This window comes from Pinus tabuliformis, chromosome 5_1, assembly GCF_031772625.1.
Source record: "Pinus tabuliformis cultivar Carrire ecotype Pingquan chromosome 5_1, CPIR1, whole genome shotgun sequence".
Taxonomy (NCBI): domain Eukaryota; kingdom Viridiplantae; phylum Streptophyta; class Pinopsida; order Pinales; family Pinaceae; genus Pinus; species Pinus tabuliformis.
The window spans coordinates 336,623,924-336,648,736 of NC_142305.1; the positions used below are offsets into that span (position 1 = coordinate 336,623,924).

The 24,813-nt window shown below is 35.2% G+C and overlaps 2 protein-coding genes and 1 pseudogene across 2 annotated transcripts; 1 reads left to right on the forward strand and 2 right to left on the reverse strand.

Annotated features, from left to right (window-relative positions):
- Positions 1 to 1,574: 1,574 nt before the first annotated feature.
- On the reverse strand, positions 1,575 to 2,036 carry LOC149164767 (uncharacterized). Its single transcript, XM_089429604.1, has one exon. The coding sequence runs from the start codon at positions 2,034 to 2,036 to the stop codon at positions 1,575 to 1,577; it is 462 nt and encodes a 153-aa protein (XP_089285730.1).
- Positions 2,037 to 3,626: 1,590 nt separating this feature from the next.
- LOC149164768 (expansin-A2-like) lies at positions 3,627 to 11,222 on the forward strand. The gene is made up of 4 exons (XM_089429605.1): positions 3,627 to 3,635; positions 10,211 to 10,322; positions 10,467 to 10,785; positions 10,919 to 11,222. Exons 1-4 carry the CDS (start codon positions 3,627 to 3,629, stop codon positions 11,220 to 11,222), a joined length of 744 nt encoding a protein of 247 aa, XP_089285731.1.
- Positions 11,223 to 21,158: 9,936 nt separating this feature from the next.
- On the reverse strand, positions 21,159 to 21,953 carry LOC149164769 (histone-binding protein MSI1 pseudogene; annotated as a pseudogene).
- Positions 21,954 to 24,813: the final 2,860 nt, after the last annotated feature.

Here is a 24,813-nt window from a genome sequence, read left to right on the forward strand (position 1 = left end):
CACTAATAGCCCATGAGATGCAACAATATCACTCACTTCCAAATGATCTCTGGTGATATTAAAGGCCGTACTCTTAAAAAGTATTAAATTTTTTGTTAAAAAGTATCAAATTTATGGGACCTTTTTTGTTGGTTTGATTTAGCGATAATTTGAATGTTGAATCACATGGTTTTCATAATACGTCATAACAGGACCAATGCACTAATTTATTTATTAGAGATTTAAATTTATATAATTTCAAAATTTATTTTAGATTTTAAAGTAAAATTGTCATTTTTTTTTTTTTTTTTTGTAAGCTTCGGTAGGACCCTCTCATTTTTCCAATTTTTTACAACCTCGCAGGATTCGAACTTGGGTGGGGGGTGTGAAAGCCATACGCCCCAGCCATTACATCATGCACGTCATGTGCCATTTTTTAATACTATCATCATTATCAAATTAAATAAAGAAAAATTAATTAAGAAAATTGTTATATGTTTTTTAATAATATATTTTTTTAAGTTATTATGTTTATTATGATGAGATATCTTATCTCTCATCAATAAGTATACATGACCATTTTTAATTTCTAAAGGTGGAAAACAAGACTAATAAAATTCAAGATGGCTACTAAGTTATTTCAAAAATCATCATAACTTTGTATTAAAGTTCAACTAACTAAAGCATATAAAATTGTAACTTTTTTATCATAAACATTATTACAAATTTACATATAAAATCATAGCTTTTTGATCATAATTATTACTACAAGTTAGTCCCAACACTACAAAATGTTTGAAATATATACATAGGAAAACAAATCATTTTCAAAACACTATTTCTATTTAACATATGAATCTAAAATTTTGATTTTATGTTACCAATTGTAATTAATATGAAGAGTTAATATAAATCATTTTCAAAACACTATTTCTATTTTAACATATGAAGCTAAAATTTTGATTTTATGTTACCAAGTGTAATTAATATGAAAAACTTAAAAATTGAAAAACTATTTCTCAACCAAAAAATTAACCAACAAAAAGGTTTTGATAGTAGTAAAATATATATTTTGATAATAGTAAAGTATCAAGTATTATTAAAATTTACTTTAGTTAATTTGATTGATGTTACCTGCTCCAAATTCCTTTCATAATAGAGAAACAATTTGATCTAAAAAAAATTAAATGTAATTTTCAAATCATTCATAAAAAAACACAGATTTTGAATTCATACCATATGTCAATAAGATTTTTTTAGGAAGAAAAAAGCAAGATTATATTATACTGGTCCTGTATAAACAGTGGTAGAAAGCACATATCTTGTATTTACATATATCATATTCCAGGGGAGAAACTTCTGTGCAAAAAACTACAAAATCTTAGATAAGAAAGATAAGACTTATGTAAAGACATCTCTAGCATCCCGCTAGGAGAATGTAACAAAGATGGATACTATCATTTGAGACCACCCATATTCAAGAGAAATTAAAAAAGGATATAGAAAGGAGAAGGACCATAAGAAAAAACATTTGAAACCATTGAAGATGATCAGAAACCCGGGATACAGAAGTCCTGTATGAAAAAATACTCCCCTTATGCCAAAACATGCAGAGACCAGGTACCTGTACCGAGGAGAAGACCCTGCTTAGACAGACAGTCCGCAACCTGATTCAGAGTCCTGTAGATGTACTCAATAGAGCTGCCAACCATGAGGTCCCAAAAAAACATGACTCCCTCCAACCAGCCAGCAAGATGTGGGCATCTGATGATGCATTTGCCATTAACATGATCTACCATGGACTTGGAGTCCCCGTAAATAGAGATGGAATGGATGTCAAAATAGATACAGAAAGCGAGCAGACCCGCAAGGGCCATCGCCTCTGCCACGTTGTTTGTCCCATTGCCAGCATTCCAAGCTAGTCTGTAATGTAGATGCTCGCTTATGATTATGAAAACCCCACAGCCACAAGAATTTTGTTGGGCAGCTCCGTCAAAAAAGGCCATCGGGGGCCTAAGGAGAGGATCAGGCAGCCCATTCCTGTTGGACTTTTTCATTTTTGGACTCTCTTTGTGGACAGAGCTGAGAAGGAAAGAAATGTTTTGTATAATGTCCATGAGAGACACCCTTGCATCATTAAAAATTTTATTGTTCCGCCAACTCCAGGCACACCATAAAGCAGTCACAAAGATCGGCCTCCACGATTCTCGCTGTCTACCCCACCAGACAAAAGCAGCAAGGGATGAAGACATTGGGTTATAATATGAAATGCCAAATAAGGTCACTCAATTATCTGTTAATGTATTTTATAATATATGAAATGCCAAAGAGCATAGACGAGAGTAACATAACACGACAAAGGCATTCGGTTATAATATTAAATGCCAAATAAGGTCACTCAATCATCTATTAATATATTTTATAATATATGAAATGCCAAGGAGCATAGACGGGAGTAAAATAACATAACACGACGGCATTAGCCATTCTCAAAACCAAAGGTTAATTGGTGAATTTAATAAATTATCCAAATCTATAGCAATGATTCAAAATGGTTTAATGCTTTGGTAACCTTACTGTAGTTTTATAGGACTAAACTTTCAGATATTTTTTTTGTAGTTGTCACAATCGCAAACATTCATGGGTTTGATTCGAGTACATTTGAACCATTAACTAATATGTGATTGAGAGGTTACTATAGAGAATGAAATAGACATTTTAAAAGTCCAAGAAACATTCCAAATAAAATTTGTATTTAAAGATTGTGGCCCCTTCGTAAACATTAACATCCTTTTTGCAACCTCTATTTGGCTTTCAATCATTAGAATTTTGTCTTTTAAATTATATATTATTAAGTATAAAAAAACACTCTTTATAAAAAAATATAACCATTATAAAAAGGTAATTTATAACCGAACATTCAATGCTCCCTATTCTATAACATTGTTACGAGATCATATCATAAATATTCATATGAATTATTATATATATAACCTCATATTACATTTCTATTTTTTTTACCCCATATTAAATTTATTTCATGTCTTCATCTAACCATCTCACTATTGTTATCACGAAAAGTTCTTTCACTTAGTACTCAACTTACATTCGTCCTTATCACTCTTCCTTTACACTTCCACGTAGAAAGTGGACGTTTCCAATGTCAATTGATACAATTGACATCCATGTTTTTCATTTGCAAACGCTTGCTTCGCTTCCCACTTCATTGAAAAAATATATATATTATTTTCTATATATAATTTATAAAAAGTAATTCCTGAATTCCAGCGAAGACACGAATAACCATATACCTTTAGGCACTTATAAGTAGAGAGAAATTATACGCTTAATCGTCGCCCACCGGCCGTGAAGGTTATAGGATGGTCATACCTTTGAATATAAGAAACGCCGGCTACCGTTTGTTTGAACGTGCCGCGTACGTCCACCAAATATCTTAACAGCGAATCATATCTCCGCACGCTGCGATGGGTACTGCCATCCGCGGAAGAAAATTTGATCCTCTGTCCACCTCCCAATTCTATTTATTGGGAAACCTCGGAGTCCAAGACTCAGTTGTGGATTGAGGCATTACTTCTCACCCCAGATATCAGTTCAGTTGAAGTCTACTTATATTAAGCAACCGTAAAATGGCGCCTGTAACACTGACCACGATGTTCAGTCTTGTTGAAATTATAATTTCAACTGCAGAGAACAGAACAGCAGCAACTACTTTATTCATTTGTCGTGATCCTGCGCCCCACATTTTCTCCCGATCTTTTATGTCACCGCCATTACCATCTTTTCACTCTTTAATTATTTTTGTGTTTCCAGAAGGAAGAAGATCAGATCTAGCGCCACACCGTTACTTCTCAACAACCATATTAATGAGCAGAATGGCTGAAAGAGAAAAGAACCAGCCTCGAGCCGACGCAGCATTTATCAGTCTTGGGTTTCAGCACAACCGACTCAAGAAATACAGCAAAAGATCAAATCTGTTAATCATGAGCAGCAGAAACTTTATCAGCAAGTTAAGGTGGTGAAGACCCTTTCCCGCACTATAAAATGCAGACACAGCAGTGTAGAAATATAGAGAGGAAATAGATTGAAAGTCCTTTTGTAACACACAGCAGTGTAGAACAAGAGAGTTTTTTTTTGTATTGCACAGCAGTGCTGAAATTTTCTGACATAGTTGTTTTGTGGAACTGAAGCGTTCCTGTTGTAATCCCTCTGTCAAGAGGAAGATGCTCTTTAGCATAATATTTTGTGAAGATCCCTCTACGTGAGGAAGACTTAGTTTTATCTGTTGGTTTATTTTCATAAATAGAAATTTCTTTCTGTGCGTTGCTGTTACACCAAAAGTTATTTTGTCAAAAATTTCCTGTTGTTGTTACACCGTAAGTCGAAAAATACTTGACGTCAAAAATTTACGTTGCTGCAACACCACGAACAGCAACTGAAAAAATTTATGTTGCTGCAACACCACGAACAGCGTTGCTGCAACACAAGTTACAGAAACTGAAAAAAAAACTGTGTTGCTGCAACACCGTTTCCAGAGAACGAATTTTTCTGTTTTTCTGAGTTAAAAACAGAGTATTTTTTTGTGTCAAAGACAAAATATTATTTTGATCAGTTTTTGATCATGAGGCAAAGTAGAGTATTATTTTATGCTCTGTTCTTGTGTTTTTGAATTATCAGAAAACAGAGTATTACTCTCTGTTCATATTTTTGTTGTTTCAGAATTTATCAGAAAATTCTCAATAGTGGAAACAGAGGATTTTTCCACTGTATTTTGTTTGGAATAACCAGAAATTCCCGACATGGTATCAGAGCTTGTCCAGGCTCTTTGAAGACATCAAAGAAGCTGAAAGAAGATTTGTTGCTGCAGCAAATTATCCAGCAGAGCGAAAAACGCTGTCAAGGTATTTTTCAGATTAGTTTTTTGTGTAGCTGCTGAAGACAATTAAGTGATTTTTTTTACAGTCAAGTATTGCAAGAATGGCCAGCACCAGCGTGGGTATGTTTAATACCCAGCTCCCACAGTTCAATGGGAAAAATTATGACTACTGGGCAATAACCATGAGAGCCGTGTTTGCCTCACATGATTTATGGGAACTTGTTGAATATGGATTTGAAGAGCCAGCAAATGAAGAAGAGTTTATTGGATTAACTCAGGCAGAGAAAGAGCTGTTGAAGAGCAATAAGAAGAAGGACTCAAAAGCCCTTGTATTCTTATATCAAGCAGTGCATGAGAGTGTGTTTCCGAGGATAGCAGCAGCCAATACATCCAGAGAAGCATGGCAAACTCTCAAGACAGCCTATCAAGGCATGGAGAAAGTGAAGACAGCAAAACTACAGTTGCTGAGGAAAGATTTTGAGAACCTGCGTATGAAGGAGTCAGACAATATTGACTCATTCTTCACACAAGCAATTGGTTTGGTCACACAGATAAGGTCTCATGGAGAAACTCTTGAAGAAAGGAGGATTGTGGAGAAACTATTGAGGTGCCTACCCTCAAAGTTTGATGTGATTGTCACCGCCATAGAAGAGACAAAGGATCTCTCAAATTTCTCAGTTGAGGAACTTCATGCATCACTGATAACTCATGAGCAAAGGTTGAGTAGAAATGAAAACTCATCTCTAGAGCAAGCCTTCAAGACCCAGATGTCATTTGGAAGAGGAAGAGGTCAAGGCAGAGGAAACAAGAAAGGAAGAGGCAGAAGCCAATACAGAGGCGGAAGAAATAGTTCAGCAAATGTTCAAGGAAGAGGCAGAAATCCAAATCAGAACCAAGGCCATGGAAGCACCCAGCAAAGTGGACAACATCATGCTCAAGGACAAAGGTATGAAAAATCCAATGTCCAATGTTATTATTGTAAAAAATATGGGCACTATGCAAATGAATGTAAGAAAAAGCAGCATGATATGAGTAATAGATCTAGTGCAAATATCACTAGAGAAAATATCAGTCAAGATAATGTGTTGTTAGTTTGTAATATGGCTGAAACAAACAGTGAAGATATATGGTTTCTAGATTCTGGTTGCAGCAACCATATGACGGGAAACATAGCCCTGTTTTCTGCTTTAGATCAGAGTGTGCAGTCACAAGTCACACTTGGGACTGATAGTAAAATTTCTGTTATGGGAAAAGGAGAAGTTAAAATATTTACAAAGAAAGGTGAAAAGAAAACCATAGCAGATGTTTATTATGTTCCTGGAATGAAGTGTAATCTCTTGAGTATTGGACAGCTTGTTCAGAAGGGTTACAATGTTTTCTTTGAGAATGATGTATGCACCATCATGGACAGATTACCCAGTAAACGTTGTATTGCTGAAGTGAAGATGACAAGGAACAGGATGTTCCCTCTCAGAATAAGGGCAGATCTGAAAAATAAAGAAGTAATTGCAGCAGTGACACAAGAGGCTCTCCAAAGCGTACCAAAGGATGAAAATTGGTTGTGGCATTTGAGATTTGGACATCTCAACTTTGGAGGTCTTAATTTGTTGAGTAGAAAAGGAATGGTAAGAGGATTACCACTGATAGAAAAGCCAGACAGCCTTTGTGAAGGTTGTATATTGGGGAAACAACACAGAGAAAGTTTTCCAACTGGGAAAAGCATAAGGGCAAAAGCACCCTTAGAAATTGTCCATTCAGATTTATGTGGACCGATGCAAGCTCCATCACTTGCAGGCAGCCAATATTTTCTAACATTTATTGATGACTTTACCAGAAAGACTTGGGTTTATTTTCTGAAGAATAAGAGTGAAGTGTTTGAAAAATTCCAAAATTTCAAAGCACTTGTAGAAAATCAAAGTGGGCTGCGTATCAAGGTTTTGAGAACTGACAGAGGAGGTGAGTATATTTCCAAAGAATTTTTACGTTTTTGCAGAGAAAATGGAATTCATAAGCAATTTACAGCAAGGTACACCCCGCAGCAAAATGGAGTTGCTGAAAGAAAAAACAGAACAATCATGGATATGGCGAGGAGCATGTTGAAGGCAAAGCATTTGCCAAATGATTATTGGGCTGAAGCTGTACACTGTGCAGTATATATTTTGAATAGATGTCCTACAAAAGCAGTGATGAACAAAGTGCCAGAAGAAGCAAGGAGTCACCCACATGAAAGTTTTTGGTTGTGTGGCTTATGCACACATTCCAGATCAGCTAAGGAAGAAATTGGACAGCAAAGGGGAGAAATGTATTTTCATTGGATACAGTGAAGAATCCAAAGCTTACAGATTATATATCCCATCCACCAAGAAGTTTTTTGTGAGCAGAGATGTTCAATTTATTGAAGAGGAAGCTTGGGATGGAAGCATAGAGAAAACAATTAATGTTAAAAACTGTTTGTCTCATGATGATGATGATGAGGAGTTGGCTGAAACACATCCCCAAACAGCAGCGCCAACAACAGAACAGCAAAAGACACCCTTGAGGAGAAATGAGAGTGCTTCTCCAAGCACACCACAAGGAGGAAATTCAAGTGCATCTACAAGCACTTGCACACCGAATGAAAGAGGTAAGAAATTCAGAAATTTAAGTGATATTTATGATGAAGGAATGAATTATTTGTTTGCTTTGTATTGTATTGTCATGTTGATGACCCTGTTCATTTCGAAGATGCAATTAAAGATAAGAAATGGATAGAAGCTATGGATGAGGAGATGAATGCCATAGAAAGAAATAAGACATGGGATTTAGTTGATCTACCAAAAGGTAAAGAAGTCATTGGAGTTAAATGGGTCTACAAGACCAAGAGTAATGCTGAAGGCAAGATAGAAAGGCATAAGGCAAGACTTGTTGTCAAGGGATACAAGCAGCAATATGGGAGAGATTATGAGGAGACTTTCGCACCAGTTGCAAGAATGGAAACAGTAAGAGCAGTGCTGTCCATAGCAGCACAAAACAAATGGAAAGTTTACCAAATGGACATGAAGTCAGCATTCTTGAATGGAGTATTAATGGAAGAGGTTTACATTGAGCAACCTCTAGGCTATGAGAAGAAAGGCCAAGAGCACAAAGTCTGCAGATTGAAGAAAGCTCTTTATGGGTTGAAGCAAGCACCAAGAGCATGGTACAGTAGGATAGATTCCTATCTACTGGAGAACGGATTTGAGAAGTGTGAGGGAGAACCCACTGTTTACATCAAAGAAAAAGACTGTAAAATTTTAATTGTTGTGTTATATGTTGATGATGTGATTTTTACAGGTAATGATGACTACCTCATTGAAAATTTCAAATCAGTCATGAAAGAAGAATTTGAGATGACTGACATGGGTTTGCTGAGATACTTCTTAGGAATAGAAGTAGATCAAAATAAAAATGGAATTTTTATTTCACAGGCAAAATATGTAAATGAAGTGTTGAGCAGATTTAACATGCAGGACAGCAAGGCAGCAATCACTCCCACAGTGATGGGATTAAAACTCAGCAAAGAGGACAGCAGCAAAGATTTTGACCCTAGTGTGTACAAGAGCATAGTTGGCAGCCTCATGTATTTGACTGCAACTAGGCCAGACATAATGTATGCTGTTAGTTTAATTTCCAGATTCATGGAGAAGCCAAAAGAAACACATTGGCAGGCAGCAAAGAGAATTCTGAGGTATGTTAAAGGTACAAAAAGGTATGGCATATTTTATACTGTTTCAGAATGTTCAGATTTAGTTGGATACACAGATAGTGATTGGGCTGGAAGTGTAGATGACCGGAAAAGCACATCTGGTTACATTTTTCACATAGGTTCAGGAGCCATTTCATGGGCTTCCAAGAAACAGCCAATTGTGGCATTGTCTACAGCAGAAGCAGAGTATGTGGCAGCTACAGCAGCAGCATGTCAAGCAGTTTGGATGAGGAGAATGTTGAGAAGTCTATGCCAGGAGCAGGCAACAGCAACAATTATTTTTTGTGACAATAGCTCAGCTATTGCATTATCCAAGAACTCTGTATTCCACAAAAGAACAAAACATATAGACACAAAGTTTCACTACATCAGAGAATTGGTGAACAATGGAGAAATCATTTTACAACATTGCAGGACTCAGGAACAGGTTGCAGATATTTTGACAAAGCCATTGGATCAGAAAAGTTTTGAGTTTTTAAGGAAACTTCTGCGTATGACTGATAACCCAGCAGTTGAAATTAAAGGGGAGTGTTGAAATTATAATTTCAACTACAGAGAACAGAACAGCAGCAGCTACTTTATTCATTTGTCGTGATCCGACGCCCCACATTTTCTCCCGATCTTTTATGTCACCGCCATTACCATCTTTTCACTCTTTAATTATTTTTGTGTTTCCAGAAGGAAGAAGATCAGATCTAGTGCCACACCGTAACTTCTCAACAACCATATTAATGAGAAGAACGGCTGAAAGAGAAAAGAACCAGCCTCGAGCCAACGCAGCATTTATCAGTCTTGGGTTTCAGCACAACCGACTCAAGAAATACAGCAAAAGATCAAATCTGTTAATCATGAGCAGCAGAAACTTTATCAGCAAGTTAAGGCGGTGAAGACCCTTTCCCGCACTATAAAATACAGACACAGCAGTGTAGAAATATAGAGAGGAAATAGATTGAAAGTCCTTTTGTAACACACAGCAGTGCTGAAATTTTCTGACATAGTTGTTTTGTGGAACTGAAGCGTTCCTGTTGTAATCCCTCTGTCAAGAGGAAGATGCTCTTTAGCATAATATTTTGTGAAGATCCCTCTACGTGAGGAAGACTTAGTTTTATCTGTTGGTTTATTTTCATAAATAGAAATTTCTTTCTGTGCGTTGCTGTTACACCAAAAGTTATTTTGTCAAAAATTTCCTGTTGCTGTTACAACGTAAGTCGAAAAATACTTGACGTCAAAAATTTACGTTGCTGCAACACCACGAACAGCAACTGAAAAAATTTACGTTGCTGCAACACCACGAACACCGTTGCTGCAACACAAGTTACAGCAACTGAAAAAAAATGTGTTGCTGCAACACCGTTTCCAGAGAACGAATTTTTCTGTTTTTCTGAGTTAAAAATAGAGTATTTTTTTGTGTCAAAGACAAAATATTATTTTGATCAGTTTTTGATCCTGAGGCAAAGTAGAGTATTATTTTATGCTCTGTTCTTGTGTTTTTGAATTATCAGAAAACAGAGTATTACTCTTTGTTCATATTTTTGTTGTTTCAGAATTTATCAGAAAATTCTTAACAGTGGAAACAGAGGATTTTTCCACTGTATTTTGTTTGGAATAACCAGAAATTCCCGACAAGTCTCTTGTGGATAGCTGGTGCAGCTTATGCACTAGATAGTGGTTGGCAATCTGCACATGCTACGTTTTACGGTGGCAGCGATGCGTCGGGCACAATGGGTAAGTTCATACCCCCACAAAACTCCAGCCCTGTGGACGTCTCGGAGGGCGCAGACACTATTCGCTTTGCAGTTTCAGATTTAGATTAATAATTTAATACCATATGTTAGCTAAAGCAAATCGATGGTGAAATTAATTTGACAGGCGGTGCGTGCGGATACGGTAATTTGTATAGCCAAGGCTATGGAACGAACACTGCAGCTCTGAGCACGGCGCTTTTCAACAATGGCGCTACTTGTGGAGCCTGCTACGAAATGAAATGCGACCACCAGTCCGACCCTCAGTGGTGTCTACCGGGCAATGTGACAGTTACTGCTACTAACCTCTGCCCCCCTAACTCTGCTCTTCCCAACGACAATGGAGGATGGTGCAATCCACCTCTCCAACACTTCGACATGGCTCAACCTGCTTTTCAACAGATCGCCATATACAGAAGTGGCATTGTTCCAATCATGTTCAGAAGGTAATTAATTAATTATTACCCTAATTAGTCTGTCAACACTATATTCCTATTCTTCAATCCTGAAAATTTATTCCCAACTTGACTTTAATTGGGATGAAATGCTAACCGGCAAGGTTAATATTTATGTATGCAGAGTACCATGCGTGAGGAAAGGAGGAGTTCGATTCACGATCAATGGGCACTCCTATTTCAATTTGGTGCTCATTACCAACGTAGGAGGTGCAGGCGATGTGGAGGCGGTTTCCATCAAAGGTTCCAACACTGGCTGGCAAGCAATGTCCCGCAACTGGGGACAGAATTGGCAGAGCAACTCCTATTTGAATGGGCAGACTCTCTCCTTCCAGGTCACCACCAGCGATGGGAGAACCATCACTTCCTATAACGTCGCTCCTGCAAATTGGCAATTCGGCCAGACATTTGAAGGACAACAATTTTAGCCCATTGCCATCTGCTTCAAAACTAACCTATACAAATAGAATAGTACAATAGGCAGTATTCCACACTAACCAAGGGTACGAGGATTGCTACCCACTTCTAATTATTTCTGCTGTATAGAATTGATATACACGTCCTGTATATTGCTGCGCTGACTGGGGACGGTGATATATTGTATCAGTGACATGTTTCTCCTAAATTCTGTAAATTGGAGCTTTATGTTTTAATTGTTATCATTGACGGCAATTATTGGAGATTTTGATTACCTCTACTCGCGCATTGTCTTGACTGAGTTAATTGATTTTGAAGCGAAGTGTTTTACGTAGTCATATATATTGGGAACGATACACCTTTCGGACTAATTAGTTGAAGCAAAGTGTTTTAAGCGATACGATCATTGTTACCTTGGTCGGCGAGCTTTTTTCTTAAATTTAGATGGAACTTTGACAAATTTATTTCACAGGTCAGTGAAAGCGCTGCACACATTCAAAGCCTCTCCGTTCATCTCGACTCCCCTCATACAATTCCTGTTTTTCTGGCCGGTGCTGCGAAATTGCGAATGTTATCTAATATTTTATTGCAACACATATTCCTGCTTCGCCGTCCCGCTAAATTGCGAAAACGCGTTTGACTGGGGACTTCGCCATTGTTCAGACGTTTCTGTGGTTTGAAGCATAGTTACCAAGTTTGGCCGTCTTGGCAAAAGAGTTCGGAAATTCGCTGATTTAATACGTTAATTTCGATAAGATACAGAATTTTTGGTTAACGAAATCAATTAAGTTAATTCCTCCACTGCGGGTTGTTATTCTGAACAGATGAGCAGAGGGTACAATGCTCTGCTGCGATATTTGAATTTCATGTGATTAATAAGCAAGCAGCCATAGGGATATAATTTAATCATTGTTTCGCTTCTGTTCAGGAGCGATATTTGATTTTCCTATGGTCAATAATCAAGTAGCCATTATAATATATATAGAAACATCTATCTTACAGAACATTTACAGAACATTTATATATATAGAAACATCTATCTTACAGAACATTTATATATATAGAAACATTTAACCAGCCATCGTAATATATATAGAACATTTATATATATAGAAACATCTAACCAGCCATCGTAATATATAGAAACATTTATCTCAGAGGGGCATTTATACATATACAGAAACATCAATCCTCCAATACAAAAAATGGAAACATCCATTTTATCCGAGCATTCACAAGTATCACTGATAATTTATATATTAAAAAATATTATTGAAATTTTCAATTATAAAATAGTAAATTCTTTATTAAAAATGTTGCTTTTGTATTAAAAAATAAAAATAAAAAATAAAAAAATTAAGTTTTGTATTTTAAAAATTGTAAAAATTTCAAAATATAGTTTTAGATAACAGTAGTTATCTAAATAGGTTATTAGGGTTATAATTTGAAGTTCAATTAGAGTGTTTATTTTTTGTGATTGATCACAAAAATTAATCTACCAAGTTATTATTGAATAAATTTGGATTTTAATGAGAACTAGTAATCTTTTTGGTTTGTGGAGATTATTTAAATATCCAATATTTCATTTTTTACATTCAAAATCAATTGAGAGTTTTTGTTATTTATATTAATATATTTTATTTACATGTTTTCTCAATTGGCAATACAAATAATAGATTATCTTAAATAGATTAAAAAAAATAGAAAGAAAAAATTAATAATTTATTATTTAGATTATAAAATTACCATGATAAATACATTTAAAAAAATTATTTTAAATTAATAAATATATTATTTTGAAATTAATTGAATTTAAATTAAGATTTAACTTAATATGTGATTTAACGTATTTCTATAAATCAAATGAATAGTAAATAAAGATACATCTTATATTGCCAAACAAAAAAAAAACATAAAAATTAACTAAACCTGCGCAATGAAATTAGTAAGTAATTTTATGCTTATAATGATATCTAATGGCATATGAAAGTTGGAGAAAGATGTCGATCAAGTATACCAACCACTTAATTGATCGGGTTGTCATAGTTGTAGATACCAATACTTAATGACTCTTGCTCTTACAAATTATACATTCAAATCTTAATTTATTATGGTAAAAACTGAGATTAAAATAGCCAATACAAAACATTTTAAATTTGTTTAACACAACCATTTTGTAATGTTACATCTACAACACCATATCCTTTGATTTGATGTGAGTGATCATCCACAAGATATATATTACCACATTCTTGAATTCATAATACGTTTTTTCTCCTTTATCAACAAAATTTCCAATATTCCCTTTATTTCTATGTCTGGACTCACGTAAATTCAACAAAATTTCCAATATTCCCTTTATTTCTATGTCTGGACTCACGTAAATTCATTTTGAATAACATTGAAACTTGTGACAATAAGAACATGCATCATTCTTTTTAATATTAACATCGAAATTTCGTTGGGTAATAGCTTGATGTGGCTTTGCACATGGTGGATTTACATATCTTTTACATCCTTCTCCTTATTTGCTTCCCATGGATTTCTTCTAGAACAATGCTTTCCTTTTGCTATCAACGCAAAGCCTAAATAATGAGACCTACAATTAATATTTTTCCTTCGTTGTTCTTCTTCTTGCCAAAGAATACAGTGAGGTCATCAAATATAGGTGAGGTTTCTCATGTTACAAAGAGACCTGTAACAAAACATACAATATTATTCTAAAATATCGTTCAACGTCATAGTTACCATATCTTTGCTTGAGATTTTTTCACCAATATCACCCAGTTTTTCTTTCAAATATCTGATTCTATAAATAAAACTATCACATTCTCATTCTCCTCTATTTCAATTGAAAGAAATTGATTTTTTGAGATCTAAAATCGATTTGCATTGGTTGTTTTATACAAACCTTTAAGGGTATTCTATCTCTCCTTGAATTTCTTGTAGTCTCTGATATGAAAATTAATATTGTCCTTCACGAACATTTTTAGAATCAACTTTTCTTTTCTCTCATGGGGCTCCCAATTATGAACCTTTGCGAGGACTTCAAGTTTGGATTCATGTCTATATACATTGGGCCAAACATTTGTCCCTTCCATCAACGTATGAATATTGAACATACAATTCATATAATTGGACTTGTCTAACTTGTTTGGTTCAGTTAAATAAGGATTTTCCAAAGACTTATTCATTAAGCACACCTTTAATAAGAAATAATTCCCACAAAAAATTACCTTCTCGAGGCCCTAGGATGTTGCCACCTCCTTTGTTGTTGATAAGATCAATAAAAGATATGTGGATGAATACCTGCCCATCATCAATTTCAAAAGCAGTTGATCCAGTCTATTTCGATCACACTGACAACAAGAAAAATATAATACCTTCTACATAATTCACAATTCCAGTTAACCATATAAGATTCTTCCCCATATCCAAATTCGACTTCAAAATATATGAGTTTCAGCTATGAAAATAATTTTCCAAATCTAAATATTTTGAATGGGATAGAATCATCAAGAGAGAAATCTTCTTTAAGTATAACTCTCTTGTAACTCACTCAAGATACATATCAATCGAATCCTTTTCCATTCATGCAACTTACAACACCTCAACACAGTCTCAAATGCAGTAATCTCATAGCTTTCATGACTTGAACAATCCTTAGCTAACTCAATTTAGACGCATGTAGCTTACATAGAATCCCACACAACAGTATTTCTTAGTGTAACATTCTTGATAGTCTGATGCTCGTTCACATTGCAACATCTCCAACATTCTTGTATTGACAACAACTTCAATACAACAGTCCACACATTTTTCAATAGACAATAATTGACATAATATACGACTCTTTATTTTTTGATCTTGCTGCCAATTAAGAGGGTATCGTAGATTTGGAGACCTTGAGTGCTCAAAAATCCAACCCGAATTCGAAGTGATACAACATGACCCACTGTTCACACAAGTTTGTACACAGATTGGCTACAATAGACAACAATTTCAACATGGTTCATTATAATGTTGCATAGATCCATGTGTAATCACACTAACTTCCATCTCCACTTCCTCACAAAACAACAAGACCATTTCACATACACACCACACACCTCTCAATCAATCCTCTAATTTTTCTTACCTCCCGATCTAATACCAAGACAAAATATTAAAGGCAATAAATGGAAATGATGATGCAGCTCATAGGTGAGATAATAGTCACACTAAGAGGTTTCCCACACTCTCACATCACCCAATCAACATCCTCTTACTTTTATAAGTGACACAAAACAATTTTTGGGTCTACGTATTTCAAACTTTGATGGCTCTTGAATTTTGTGAGCATAAGTGCTCACCTTTGGAATCCTATGGGTTATGGGCCCATGGAACTGTATTCTATACAAAAATGGAGCTCCTAAACCTTACTTCCACTCATATCAGGCTTGCTTGTAAACTCATGTTGGGAACAGGATCCCCCAAGGACAATTTTGGGGTTAAAAGACCATGTTTTGGGTCGAATTTTGTGATGTGGCTCAACCTGGCAGGAAGAGTGACACTGATTAAGGCACTTCTCTCGACCTTGCCTATATATCAGTATGCAATCATTATGGCTCCGGCAAGCGGCCACAAGCAAATGGAACTGATAATTAGAAGCTTCCTCTGGCAAGGAGGAGAACAAGATAATAAAAAATTTAGCCTTGTTAAATGGGAGCAAGTTACTCTTCCCTATGAAAAAGGAGGTATAGCAATATGACTGCGAGGACTAAGGAACATTTCCCTGGGGACAAAAATTATCTGGAGAATGATAAATGGGAACGGCCACTGGTGGGAAAAAGTACTAACAATGAAATACTTGAATGGTCATAGAGAAAAGATGATCACTAATACTATTCCAGACAGGCCATGCACCCAAATCTGGAAATTGGTTAAAAGGATAATTCCTCTTATTAGAGATCAAATATCAACAAATCCAAGGAATGGCAAAACAATTTCTATCTGGGAGGATAGAATAATGGGAAAAGACCACCTTAAACCAGCAACAAAATTTAAGGGGCCTTCAGAGATGGATGGAAGAGCAAAGTTTTAACACACTTTATTCTATTTCGGATTAGGATTAGAATAACTGGGTTACATGGAAAAAGATGGCCACTCCATCAAGACTTAAAAGTCAGTGGGAAATTTTAAAATTCCATTTGGTTGGGGCTGCGCCCATCAACATAGAAGAGCAAGGTGACTTTGTTTGGGACCCAAATGGAGGGGATTACACAGTGAAATTGGGGTACAACCTCCTCCAAAATCTTCACAATCAAAATGACTAGAGTCTTTGGAAGGCAGCTTGGAATTCAGAGACTCTGCCCAAAATTAAATTCTTCACCTGGACCCTTCTCAAAGGTAAAATTATTACCTCTAAAAATCAAAATAAAAAGGAATACAAGGGCCCTCAAAATGTGTCATGTGTCAAAAGGAGGAAGAAACTATCCAACACCTATTCGTTAACTGTATGGTGGCGAGAGTGTGCTGGAAATAGGCAACAAGTCCTTTGGAAATAAACATAAATCCAACAATCCAGTTGACAATTCTTCATAAAAACTGGGATAAAAGCTACCCATATACAAAGAAAAAAAAGGCAACAATAAAAAGGATATGGAAATGTCTCCCTTCAATCCTATTTTGGCAAATTTGGTTAGCCCGAAACAAATGCATTTTCAAAGAACAAAAGCCAAATCTAGGCAAGATCTTAGGAAAAACTTGGAGCCAAGTTGTAGAGATAATCAATACAAATGGAATCTCAAAAATGGATCAGAATAATTTACAACAAGAATAGAAAGACTGGTACATTAAATCAATGTTAGAAAACAAAGCAAAAGCAAGAGTTACAGCAAATAATAAAGAATCCCACACAAACAAGAATTGGAAATTAACATTGGAGGACAAAGAATTTGCAGAATGGATAAAAGAACAGAAGAGACACATTCTCTTTTTTGACGAAGCTGCAAAAAATAACCTAGGCAAAGCAGGGGCAGGAGGAGTTATAATAGATCCGAATCGACAAAAAATAATAACCTATGAATGGAGCCTGGGAGAAATGACAAACAACAGGGCTGAAGCATACAGCCTTCTCCTAGGCACAAGGATTTTAAACAAAAACGCATTCAAAAACCCTATAATAATAGGGGACTTTTCTATCATAATAGGCGCTCTGGATGCCAATAGGGACTTCAAAAGCATAGCCATCAATAAAATCTATATAAGGATCAGAGCAAGTTTTGAAAGTCTGGGAAATATAACCTTAAAGCACATCCTGAGAAACCAAAATAAGGACGCGGATAGCCATGCCAACAAAGCAATTGACAGACCAGTTGGCATAGTCAAAGAGAACAATGAAGTTTATGGAGAAAGTATCCCCTGACCCCCTCTCCCAGTATAAAGAATGAGAATGTATACCATGATCCACATGTATCAGTGCAGGCTCCGAAGTAATATTTGAGCACATCTGGTGATGGTGATCCTCTTGAGGTGTCATTTTCCACACTAGTAGATGCAGATCTTGGATTGAATATTAAGGAGGATGAGGTGTAAGAGGATGGAGGAGAGAGTAGTGGAAAGGGTGTTGATTTTGATGTTTCTAAAATGGAATAGGACTATTGATAATGATGATCTATGAGATTATCCCATATATGGTTCTAGTATATATTATCCTATTTTGTACTTATCATTAGCATTCCTACCTATAGTGTTTGTGACACTATATATATACAGACATATATATTATGATTACATATATATTAGATATTCTAATTTATTATGTGTTTGATAATCATCACTATAGTAACTACTTGTATCAACATTTTATAGACATTGTGCTTTATTAAAATATTGGACATGTCTCTCTACCTTTCATTTTTGTATTTGAAATTTGAAATTTGATATATATAAAGTGTTAAAAGTGTATTTTTTTGGGTCAATGTATCCACTATTGGATACTCATGTCCATGTTTCCTCCATGTCCTATGTCATATTGTCACGTGAGTTACAATCCCATATTGTCACATGACTTACAATTCCAGAAAGAATATGATCCCTTTATGAATCATACCATTCCCCTTGAACCATGCCCTTTACAGAGACACATGGGAAGATAACCTAGAATGCAGAATTCATACTTTCTCTTGGAAATTCGATATGAAGAATCTTGCTACAAGATAACAAATTCCTTCCTTGTTTCAAAATACAATAGGATTCCTTCCATGTTCCAAAATTTGATAGGAGAGTCATCGTAGTCTCACCATGTTTTTTTTTCTCCTTAAAATATCATCTTGTCAACAATGCTTATGAACTAATAATTTATTTCGAACTATCTTTTGATATTTATTTCAGTGATTGTTGACAAATAACTTCATATATCATGATATGCTCCTATTAGTGCTACCACTTATGTCAAGAACACAATTACACATAAAGTATGTAAAAAGAAAAGGAAGACAATGCATTCCTAAACATCCTTCACCTCATCTTTAATGGACTTGAATTAATTTAAAAGTGTTTTGCAGTATTTGGGTGATTGGTCACCTTGTCACCATCCTTCATCTTTATGGAATATGATTTCTATCCCAGGAGTAACTAGGGTGGTAGTATGAGGTACCGAATATTAGCCCCCCTATTTATAAAATAAAGCTTAATTGTCTCATTGTTCCCCATCACCTTCACCATGAATTCAAACAATCTAAGGCTTATCAAGAAAAGGAACTTATCCCTTGCCTTGTTTCAATCATTCCACTTAATAATATTATGTTTCTTTCCATTATAATGAAATCCTTGCTCTCCCTCTCTCCCCCTCTCTCAGGCACACAAACATACACACACATAATAAAGAAATAATACACACACAATAAAGAAATAATCCATTTTGAATTTGCAAATGTTTAAGTTGTTTCCATTAAATTTATTGATCACTAACTTTATAAATTCCATTTTCTACTACAATAATAACCATAATTTCCATTGAAACTAAATTAATTACAAGATAGAAAGTTATATCTCCTTGGTTATGGGTAATACTACAAATTTATCAAAAAGAAGCAACAAGCTCTAAATACCTGCATGATGAAAACATCTTCAAAACCTCATTTTACTTTAACATAAAGGTATAGGATATATATATATATATATATATATATATATATATATATATATATATATATATATATATATATATATACTTAATAGGAAATCCAATCCACTATACTGATAATGATGCAATGACAATTATTAACTAGTGTGGAGAGCCCAATAATGTGAGAAAATATTTTTCAACAAAAATATTAACAAGCAAAGAGATACTCATATTCATAAAAGATCCAATATCCTATTAAATTTCAATTAAAACAATTTAGCTTATCATAGATTTGCTAAGATTTATTTTTTTATTTTATTTTATTTTTTTTAATCTCAATAGAGTTAAGATAGTTTTACATTTTGGTATATGTGTTATAGTTTTGTAGTTTTTGAATTTCCAACTCAAATGAATTTCCAATCCACATTTGAGTTGGGTTTTTTTATCCATTGATATGGTTTTATTTTTTTTATTGGATGACATTCTAAATACAATAGGAAATAGGACATTCTAAATACAATAGGAAATAGGATTTGTAATTATGAATTAAAGAATCTAAATAATTTTTGTATGTAAAAGTTGTTGTACTTGTTATCTCAAAATCAGGCCCTGGAAGGCTGCAAACCAGGAGGACTTCAAGTAACTGTTTCAGACCAATCTTTTAGCTAAGGCTTAGCCTCCTTAGCCTGAGAGGGCTCTCTCAAAGGGTTTAAGATTTGTGATTGTGATTGAGATGGCTAACTCTTTTATAAAACAAATAGGAATGAGGCTGGTAAAATCTAAATTAACAAGCAATCCATTGGGCTCATGGAGTCATATGTCATTTAGCGTCAACAGTGAATTGGCTTTGCAATGAAATCAAGGCATTCAGACTTCAATATATTTAAAGTACAACAGACACAAAAGGGACAGTATATGAGTACATGAAAGAAATTAGAGCACAACATATGATTTCCAAGTACTCAAGTACCCATCAAACTGTAAACAACGTGAAAGACAACAAGAGGAATTCATACATTGAAGTCACTATGATTCTTTAGCAGCAAAAACCATTACTGTATTACCAAAAGAACAGAGTCTTTACATAAGCTTCACAACAAGGCTTTTTTACATAAACTTCCCACCTCTATTACATTTTTGTTTCTCCTATATATAGACCTGACTGAGATTCCTCCTTAAACATTAGGGGAACTCGAGAATTACTTCTAATGACACCTGTTTAACTTTTAACTGCTTATTAAATGTAACAAACATCAACTAGACCTTCTAGATATCTAAATCAAGTAGGACTCTAATTTCATAACAACTTTGGTCTACAATCATCCTCGTTCTTTGACATCTAGTTCCCTTCTTATTTTGGTTGTGATGGATCTTCAAGGCTCCATGTTGATCTTCAATGTCACATGTTTTACAATGCCCTGAAACATAGGAAACTACCCCTGTGTACCGGTCTTTAGTTTGCCTCAAAATGTTCGGATCCCACGAAGTATATCCTTTATCTTTTAATTACCCAAAATGGAGCAGACTGCCACGTCTTTGATGTGCTGTCCACCGTTCTCATGCGTGAAAGCCAAAATTCTTGCAAACTGTTTTACATATCCTGAAGTGTGGTAAATATGCTCACTTTATGACAAAAATCTAAAGTTGGATTCGAATACATATTATCTCCACTTGTCTTGACCTGGTTGAATCTTAATAGCTTCAGCAGATGCCTTGCATACCTTGTAGACATTACCCTTTCAAAATTCCCGCTCATATTCAAAACCGGTTAATTGAAATTAGATTGTGTTGCTTCAGCATTTTTGTAGCGCGCTACGAAACTGCTGAGCGTTAGTCTTCATCCAAGCTCTGACTGTCTTGAGCTTTCTTTTCTCAACAGCCACTCATTGAACGGATTAAAGGCCAGAGAGTTAACCTCACTCTGATGAGCTACAACTGATTGTTTAGGCTTGTTAGGTGCAGGTGTACGCATGTCCCATATGAGCAAAATGGCAATCATTTCCAACAGAGCCAAAATGGTATTCGTGCTTAAAATGCCATGAAACATTTTCAACTTCTCTCTCATGAACCTTAAATATTTGATTGGCCTCAAGCACTTTCTTTCCAAATGCAGCGTTTATATCCCACAAGCATATTTGTGCATCGTTTGAACGACTTAGTAGGTGACCTTCTTTGAGAGGACTCCGTGTCAAACCATATCCTTCATTAGAATGACCTTTCAATATCAATTCAGGATTGCAAACCCTTTCTTGAGGAGCCTTTGATGAATGCTTGCTGTAATCAAACACATAAACATCTGAGCTCACTGTCTTCGTTGCAATGACAAATGAATTTTGTGGCATGTAGCGAGCCTTGTTAACTTCTCCTTCATGATTAATCTTTTGTGTTATTTGTACTTTGGCTTCAGTGGATTCAAAACCTCCAATGATGTTATCTTCAGAGTTTTGCAGGGGAATCTGGACCTCTGCTATCATCAAATAATTGGGCTATTCTGAAGGTATGATGGAGCCATTCAACTTTCATTTTCTGCTGAATTGTCCTTTTCATCATCAATTAACGTTGACGAGCTATTTGACTGTTTTAGTGCTGCGGCATTACCTATAACCCAAAGTCCTCTGCGAGCTCTTGACATGGTTTTGGCTCGTCTACTTTAAACTTTGTATAAATAGACTTGTTGATCCTCGAACTGCTTGACAAGTTTTTCATCACTGGAGTTATGTTTGTTAATGCATATGACAACCTGAAATTTTGTATGGCTTGATGCACAAAATGTTCTCCTTGTATCCATTCAGGATTACTGGTTGATTCTTGTTCCTGAGTTGCTATTTGTTGATTGTCATGAAAACAAAGAAACCTGTGTAGAAGTTGGTCTTGGTTTAAATGGACATTTTCATCAAGTATTTCATCACGAGAACCAAAGACACAACGATCTGCTGCAAGTGATTTCACTATCTTTTCCAAGTGGCATGTTTGAAGTATTTCTGGAGCTTCATAGGAAACATTCAAACTTGATTCATCAGCATTCACCCTGTCTCTTATATGCGCCACACAAGAAGCTTCACCAGGTTGGCATAACTTGAGCTCAAACTCTGTTTCTTCGTGGGATAACCATGTGGATTGCTTCCAGTGTCTTTGTTGAGCCGCCCCCATTCATAACCTATTGGAGTAAGCTTATATGCAGTTAAGGAGCAGGAGCCGGGAGTGAAACTGCATGTAAGAATGATACATTTCTCTCCATCCCACTGCTTATTATTCTCCAAGATTCGAGCATGGCATGTTAAGTCTTGAGGTGATAATTGAGGAAGCTCATTGGGTTGTGTATGCATCCATCCCAAAGGTTCTAAATCATTCAAAAATTCATGCTCCGGTAAAGCCAAAGGCAAATGAACTTGCTGATGCGTTCCCCATTGTGGAGGCATAGCTATACAGCGAATTTTCTTCGCCTGTGGATTGTCGGGAGGGCTTATACCATAAATGTACCCCGAAATCTGAGTCCTAAGGTCAGCTATGCAAATGAATTTTTTCAATATGTTCTTTGGCATAATGTATGTATAGCCAGTTTCCTTGATATCATCAGAGTTAACATATATATGATCGACTCGGAGATAGAGATTTGTGGCAGATATTGCCCTTACACGCCAATCCGTTTTAGAACCAAAAGCGGCTTGCTCAAATGGACTAGTTGTGGTGACAATCAACTTATCACCGTGCACATTTGTAGTCCGACTCCTCATGGTAACTGCAGTGAGCTTGTTTGCTTCCTTTGCCTGATTTTCAATTTCAGCAATCTGTTGCCTTTCTCTGCGAGGATTTTTCCCATCTCCAACTATTGCCTGCCCAATCCACCACAGATGCAGGTGAAAATGACCTTGAACTCGCGAATATGCTCCTCTGGAACCTGTGCAATCTCTGGAAGCTGAACGCAACCTTCATAAGAGATAAGCGTACCACCTTTTACATCCTGTGAGAGTAGTTCATCAAGCTTCTCACTATTCAAAAGAGCAGGGAAAACATCTCCGTGACCAGGTGGCAAATTCATAATGGCATTCTCAATAAGATAAACCAGGTGGCACAGTTGATTCTCTTGAGACGATGTATTCTGTTTTCCAGGCTTCATCAAAAGAACGGTTCTCCCATTTGTATAACTGAATCTTTTAATTGATGCCAGCGAGCAACTTTCCATTAAATACATGTAGATTGTAAACAGAACCCTTTGTCTCCTTCTCAGCAACAACTGCAACATGTGCCAGTACCAATACACCTAACGACCTAAAACACCGCAGATTCTGATAAGTATGACAGCTGGGTGAGATTTGTTATGGATCAGCACAAAATCACCTAGACCAGGTTTTTGCGCTACGAAATCACCTGAAACATGTTGCGCTGCGAAAACACCTAAAACTGACTTATGCGCTACGAAATCTCCTAAAGAGCTTTGTAGCACATAATAACCTTTGAACAAAACTGACACATGGAAATTGTATGAATTATGAGACCGGTGGTGAATGAGGATGCATAATGGACTCCTAAGACTCAGACTCTAAGGCAAACAAAAACTCAAACCTAGACTAGCACCGAATTTTTACAGTCAAACTAATGTGAGCGGTTTTGAAATTAGAATTCTTAAGTGATAACAGTACTTATATAGTGTTATATGAGCTATCATTGTTTTGATTTCTATGGTTATGTTTTTCAATTTTATTGATTAATAATATTTGGTGAATTTCACTATATTGTTATGCCCATTATAACATCTTTTTTTATTCTATTTTATTTTTTTCTTCATTCCTTTTTCTAAATAAAAATATATTTTTCTACAAAAATTGAATGAATTATTGATAAATTTTGTAAACCTTATAAGTTAGATATTTTTGAAAGTATTAAATCAAGAAAATTTACAATTTCAATCAAGTTAGATCGAAGACTTTTGTGATCCATAATTAAGAGAGATGGTCTTTCGGATTAATCACATCGCAAGGATTGGGTCGACGTTTCGCAAATAATAAAATAATAATATAAGCAAGCAGTCACCTAGTCAATTAACTAGTCAATATAATAAGTGATTATAATAATATTAGGTAAAAGTTTGTTTTTTGTTGGTAGAAATATAATATATTTACCAAATTAAATAACTCAAATCTTATAAATTTATATAATAATGTCATATGACTATTATAAATTTATCTAATAATAATAGTTTGAAAATAATTAATTTTAGAATTTTATATGATAATATGTTACTAAAGAACTAACATATTTGCTAAGTTAAATAACTAAAATCCGATAAACTATTATAAGTTTATATGATAGTAGTTTGAGAATAGTTAATTATAGAGTCTTATATAATAATATAATACTAATATTATGAATCTATATAAAAATTTAAATGAAATTAATAATCAATAATACAATTATTTATTTATATCAAAATTTTTAATTTTTTTAAGATAACTATATATTAACAAACATTCAAAAAGGACTATAAGTGGGGA

Bases quoted from the DNA above. Each gene is read 5' to 3' on its own strand.
- LOC149164767 (XM_089429604.1), bottom strand. From the start codon at position 2,036: ATGAAAAAGTCCAACAGGAATGGGCTGCCTGATCCTCTCCTTAGGCCC.
- LOC149164768 (XM_089429605.1), top strand. The intron at 10,323-10,466 runs GTAAGTTCATAC...TTAATTTGACAG, and splicing joins CGATGCGTCGGGCACAATGG to GCGGTGCGTGCGGATACGGT. The intron at 10,786-10,918 runs GTAATTAATTAA...TTATGTATGCAG, and splicing joins GTTCCAATCATGTTCAGAAG to AGTACCATGCGTGAGGAAAG.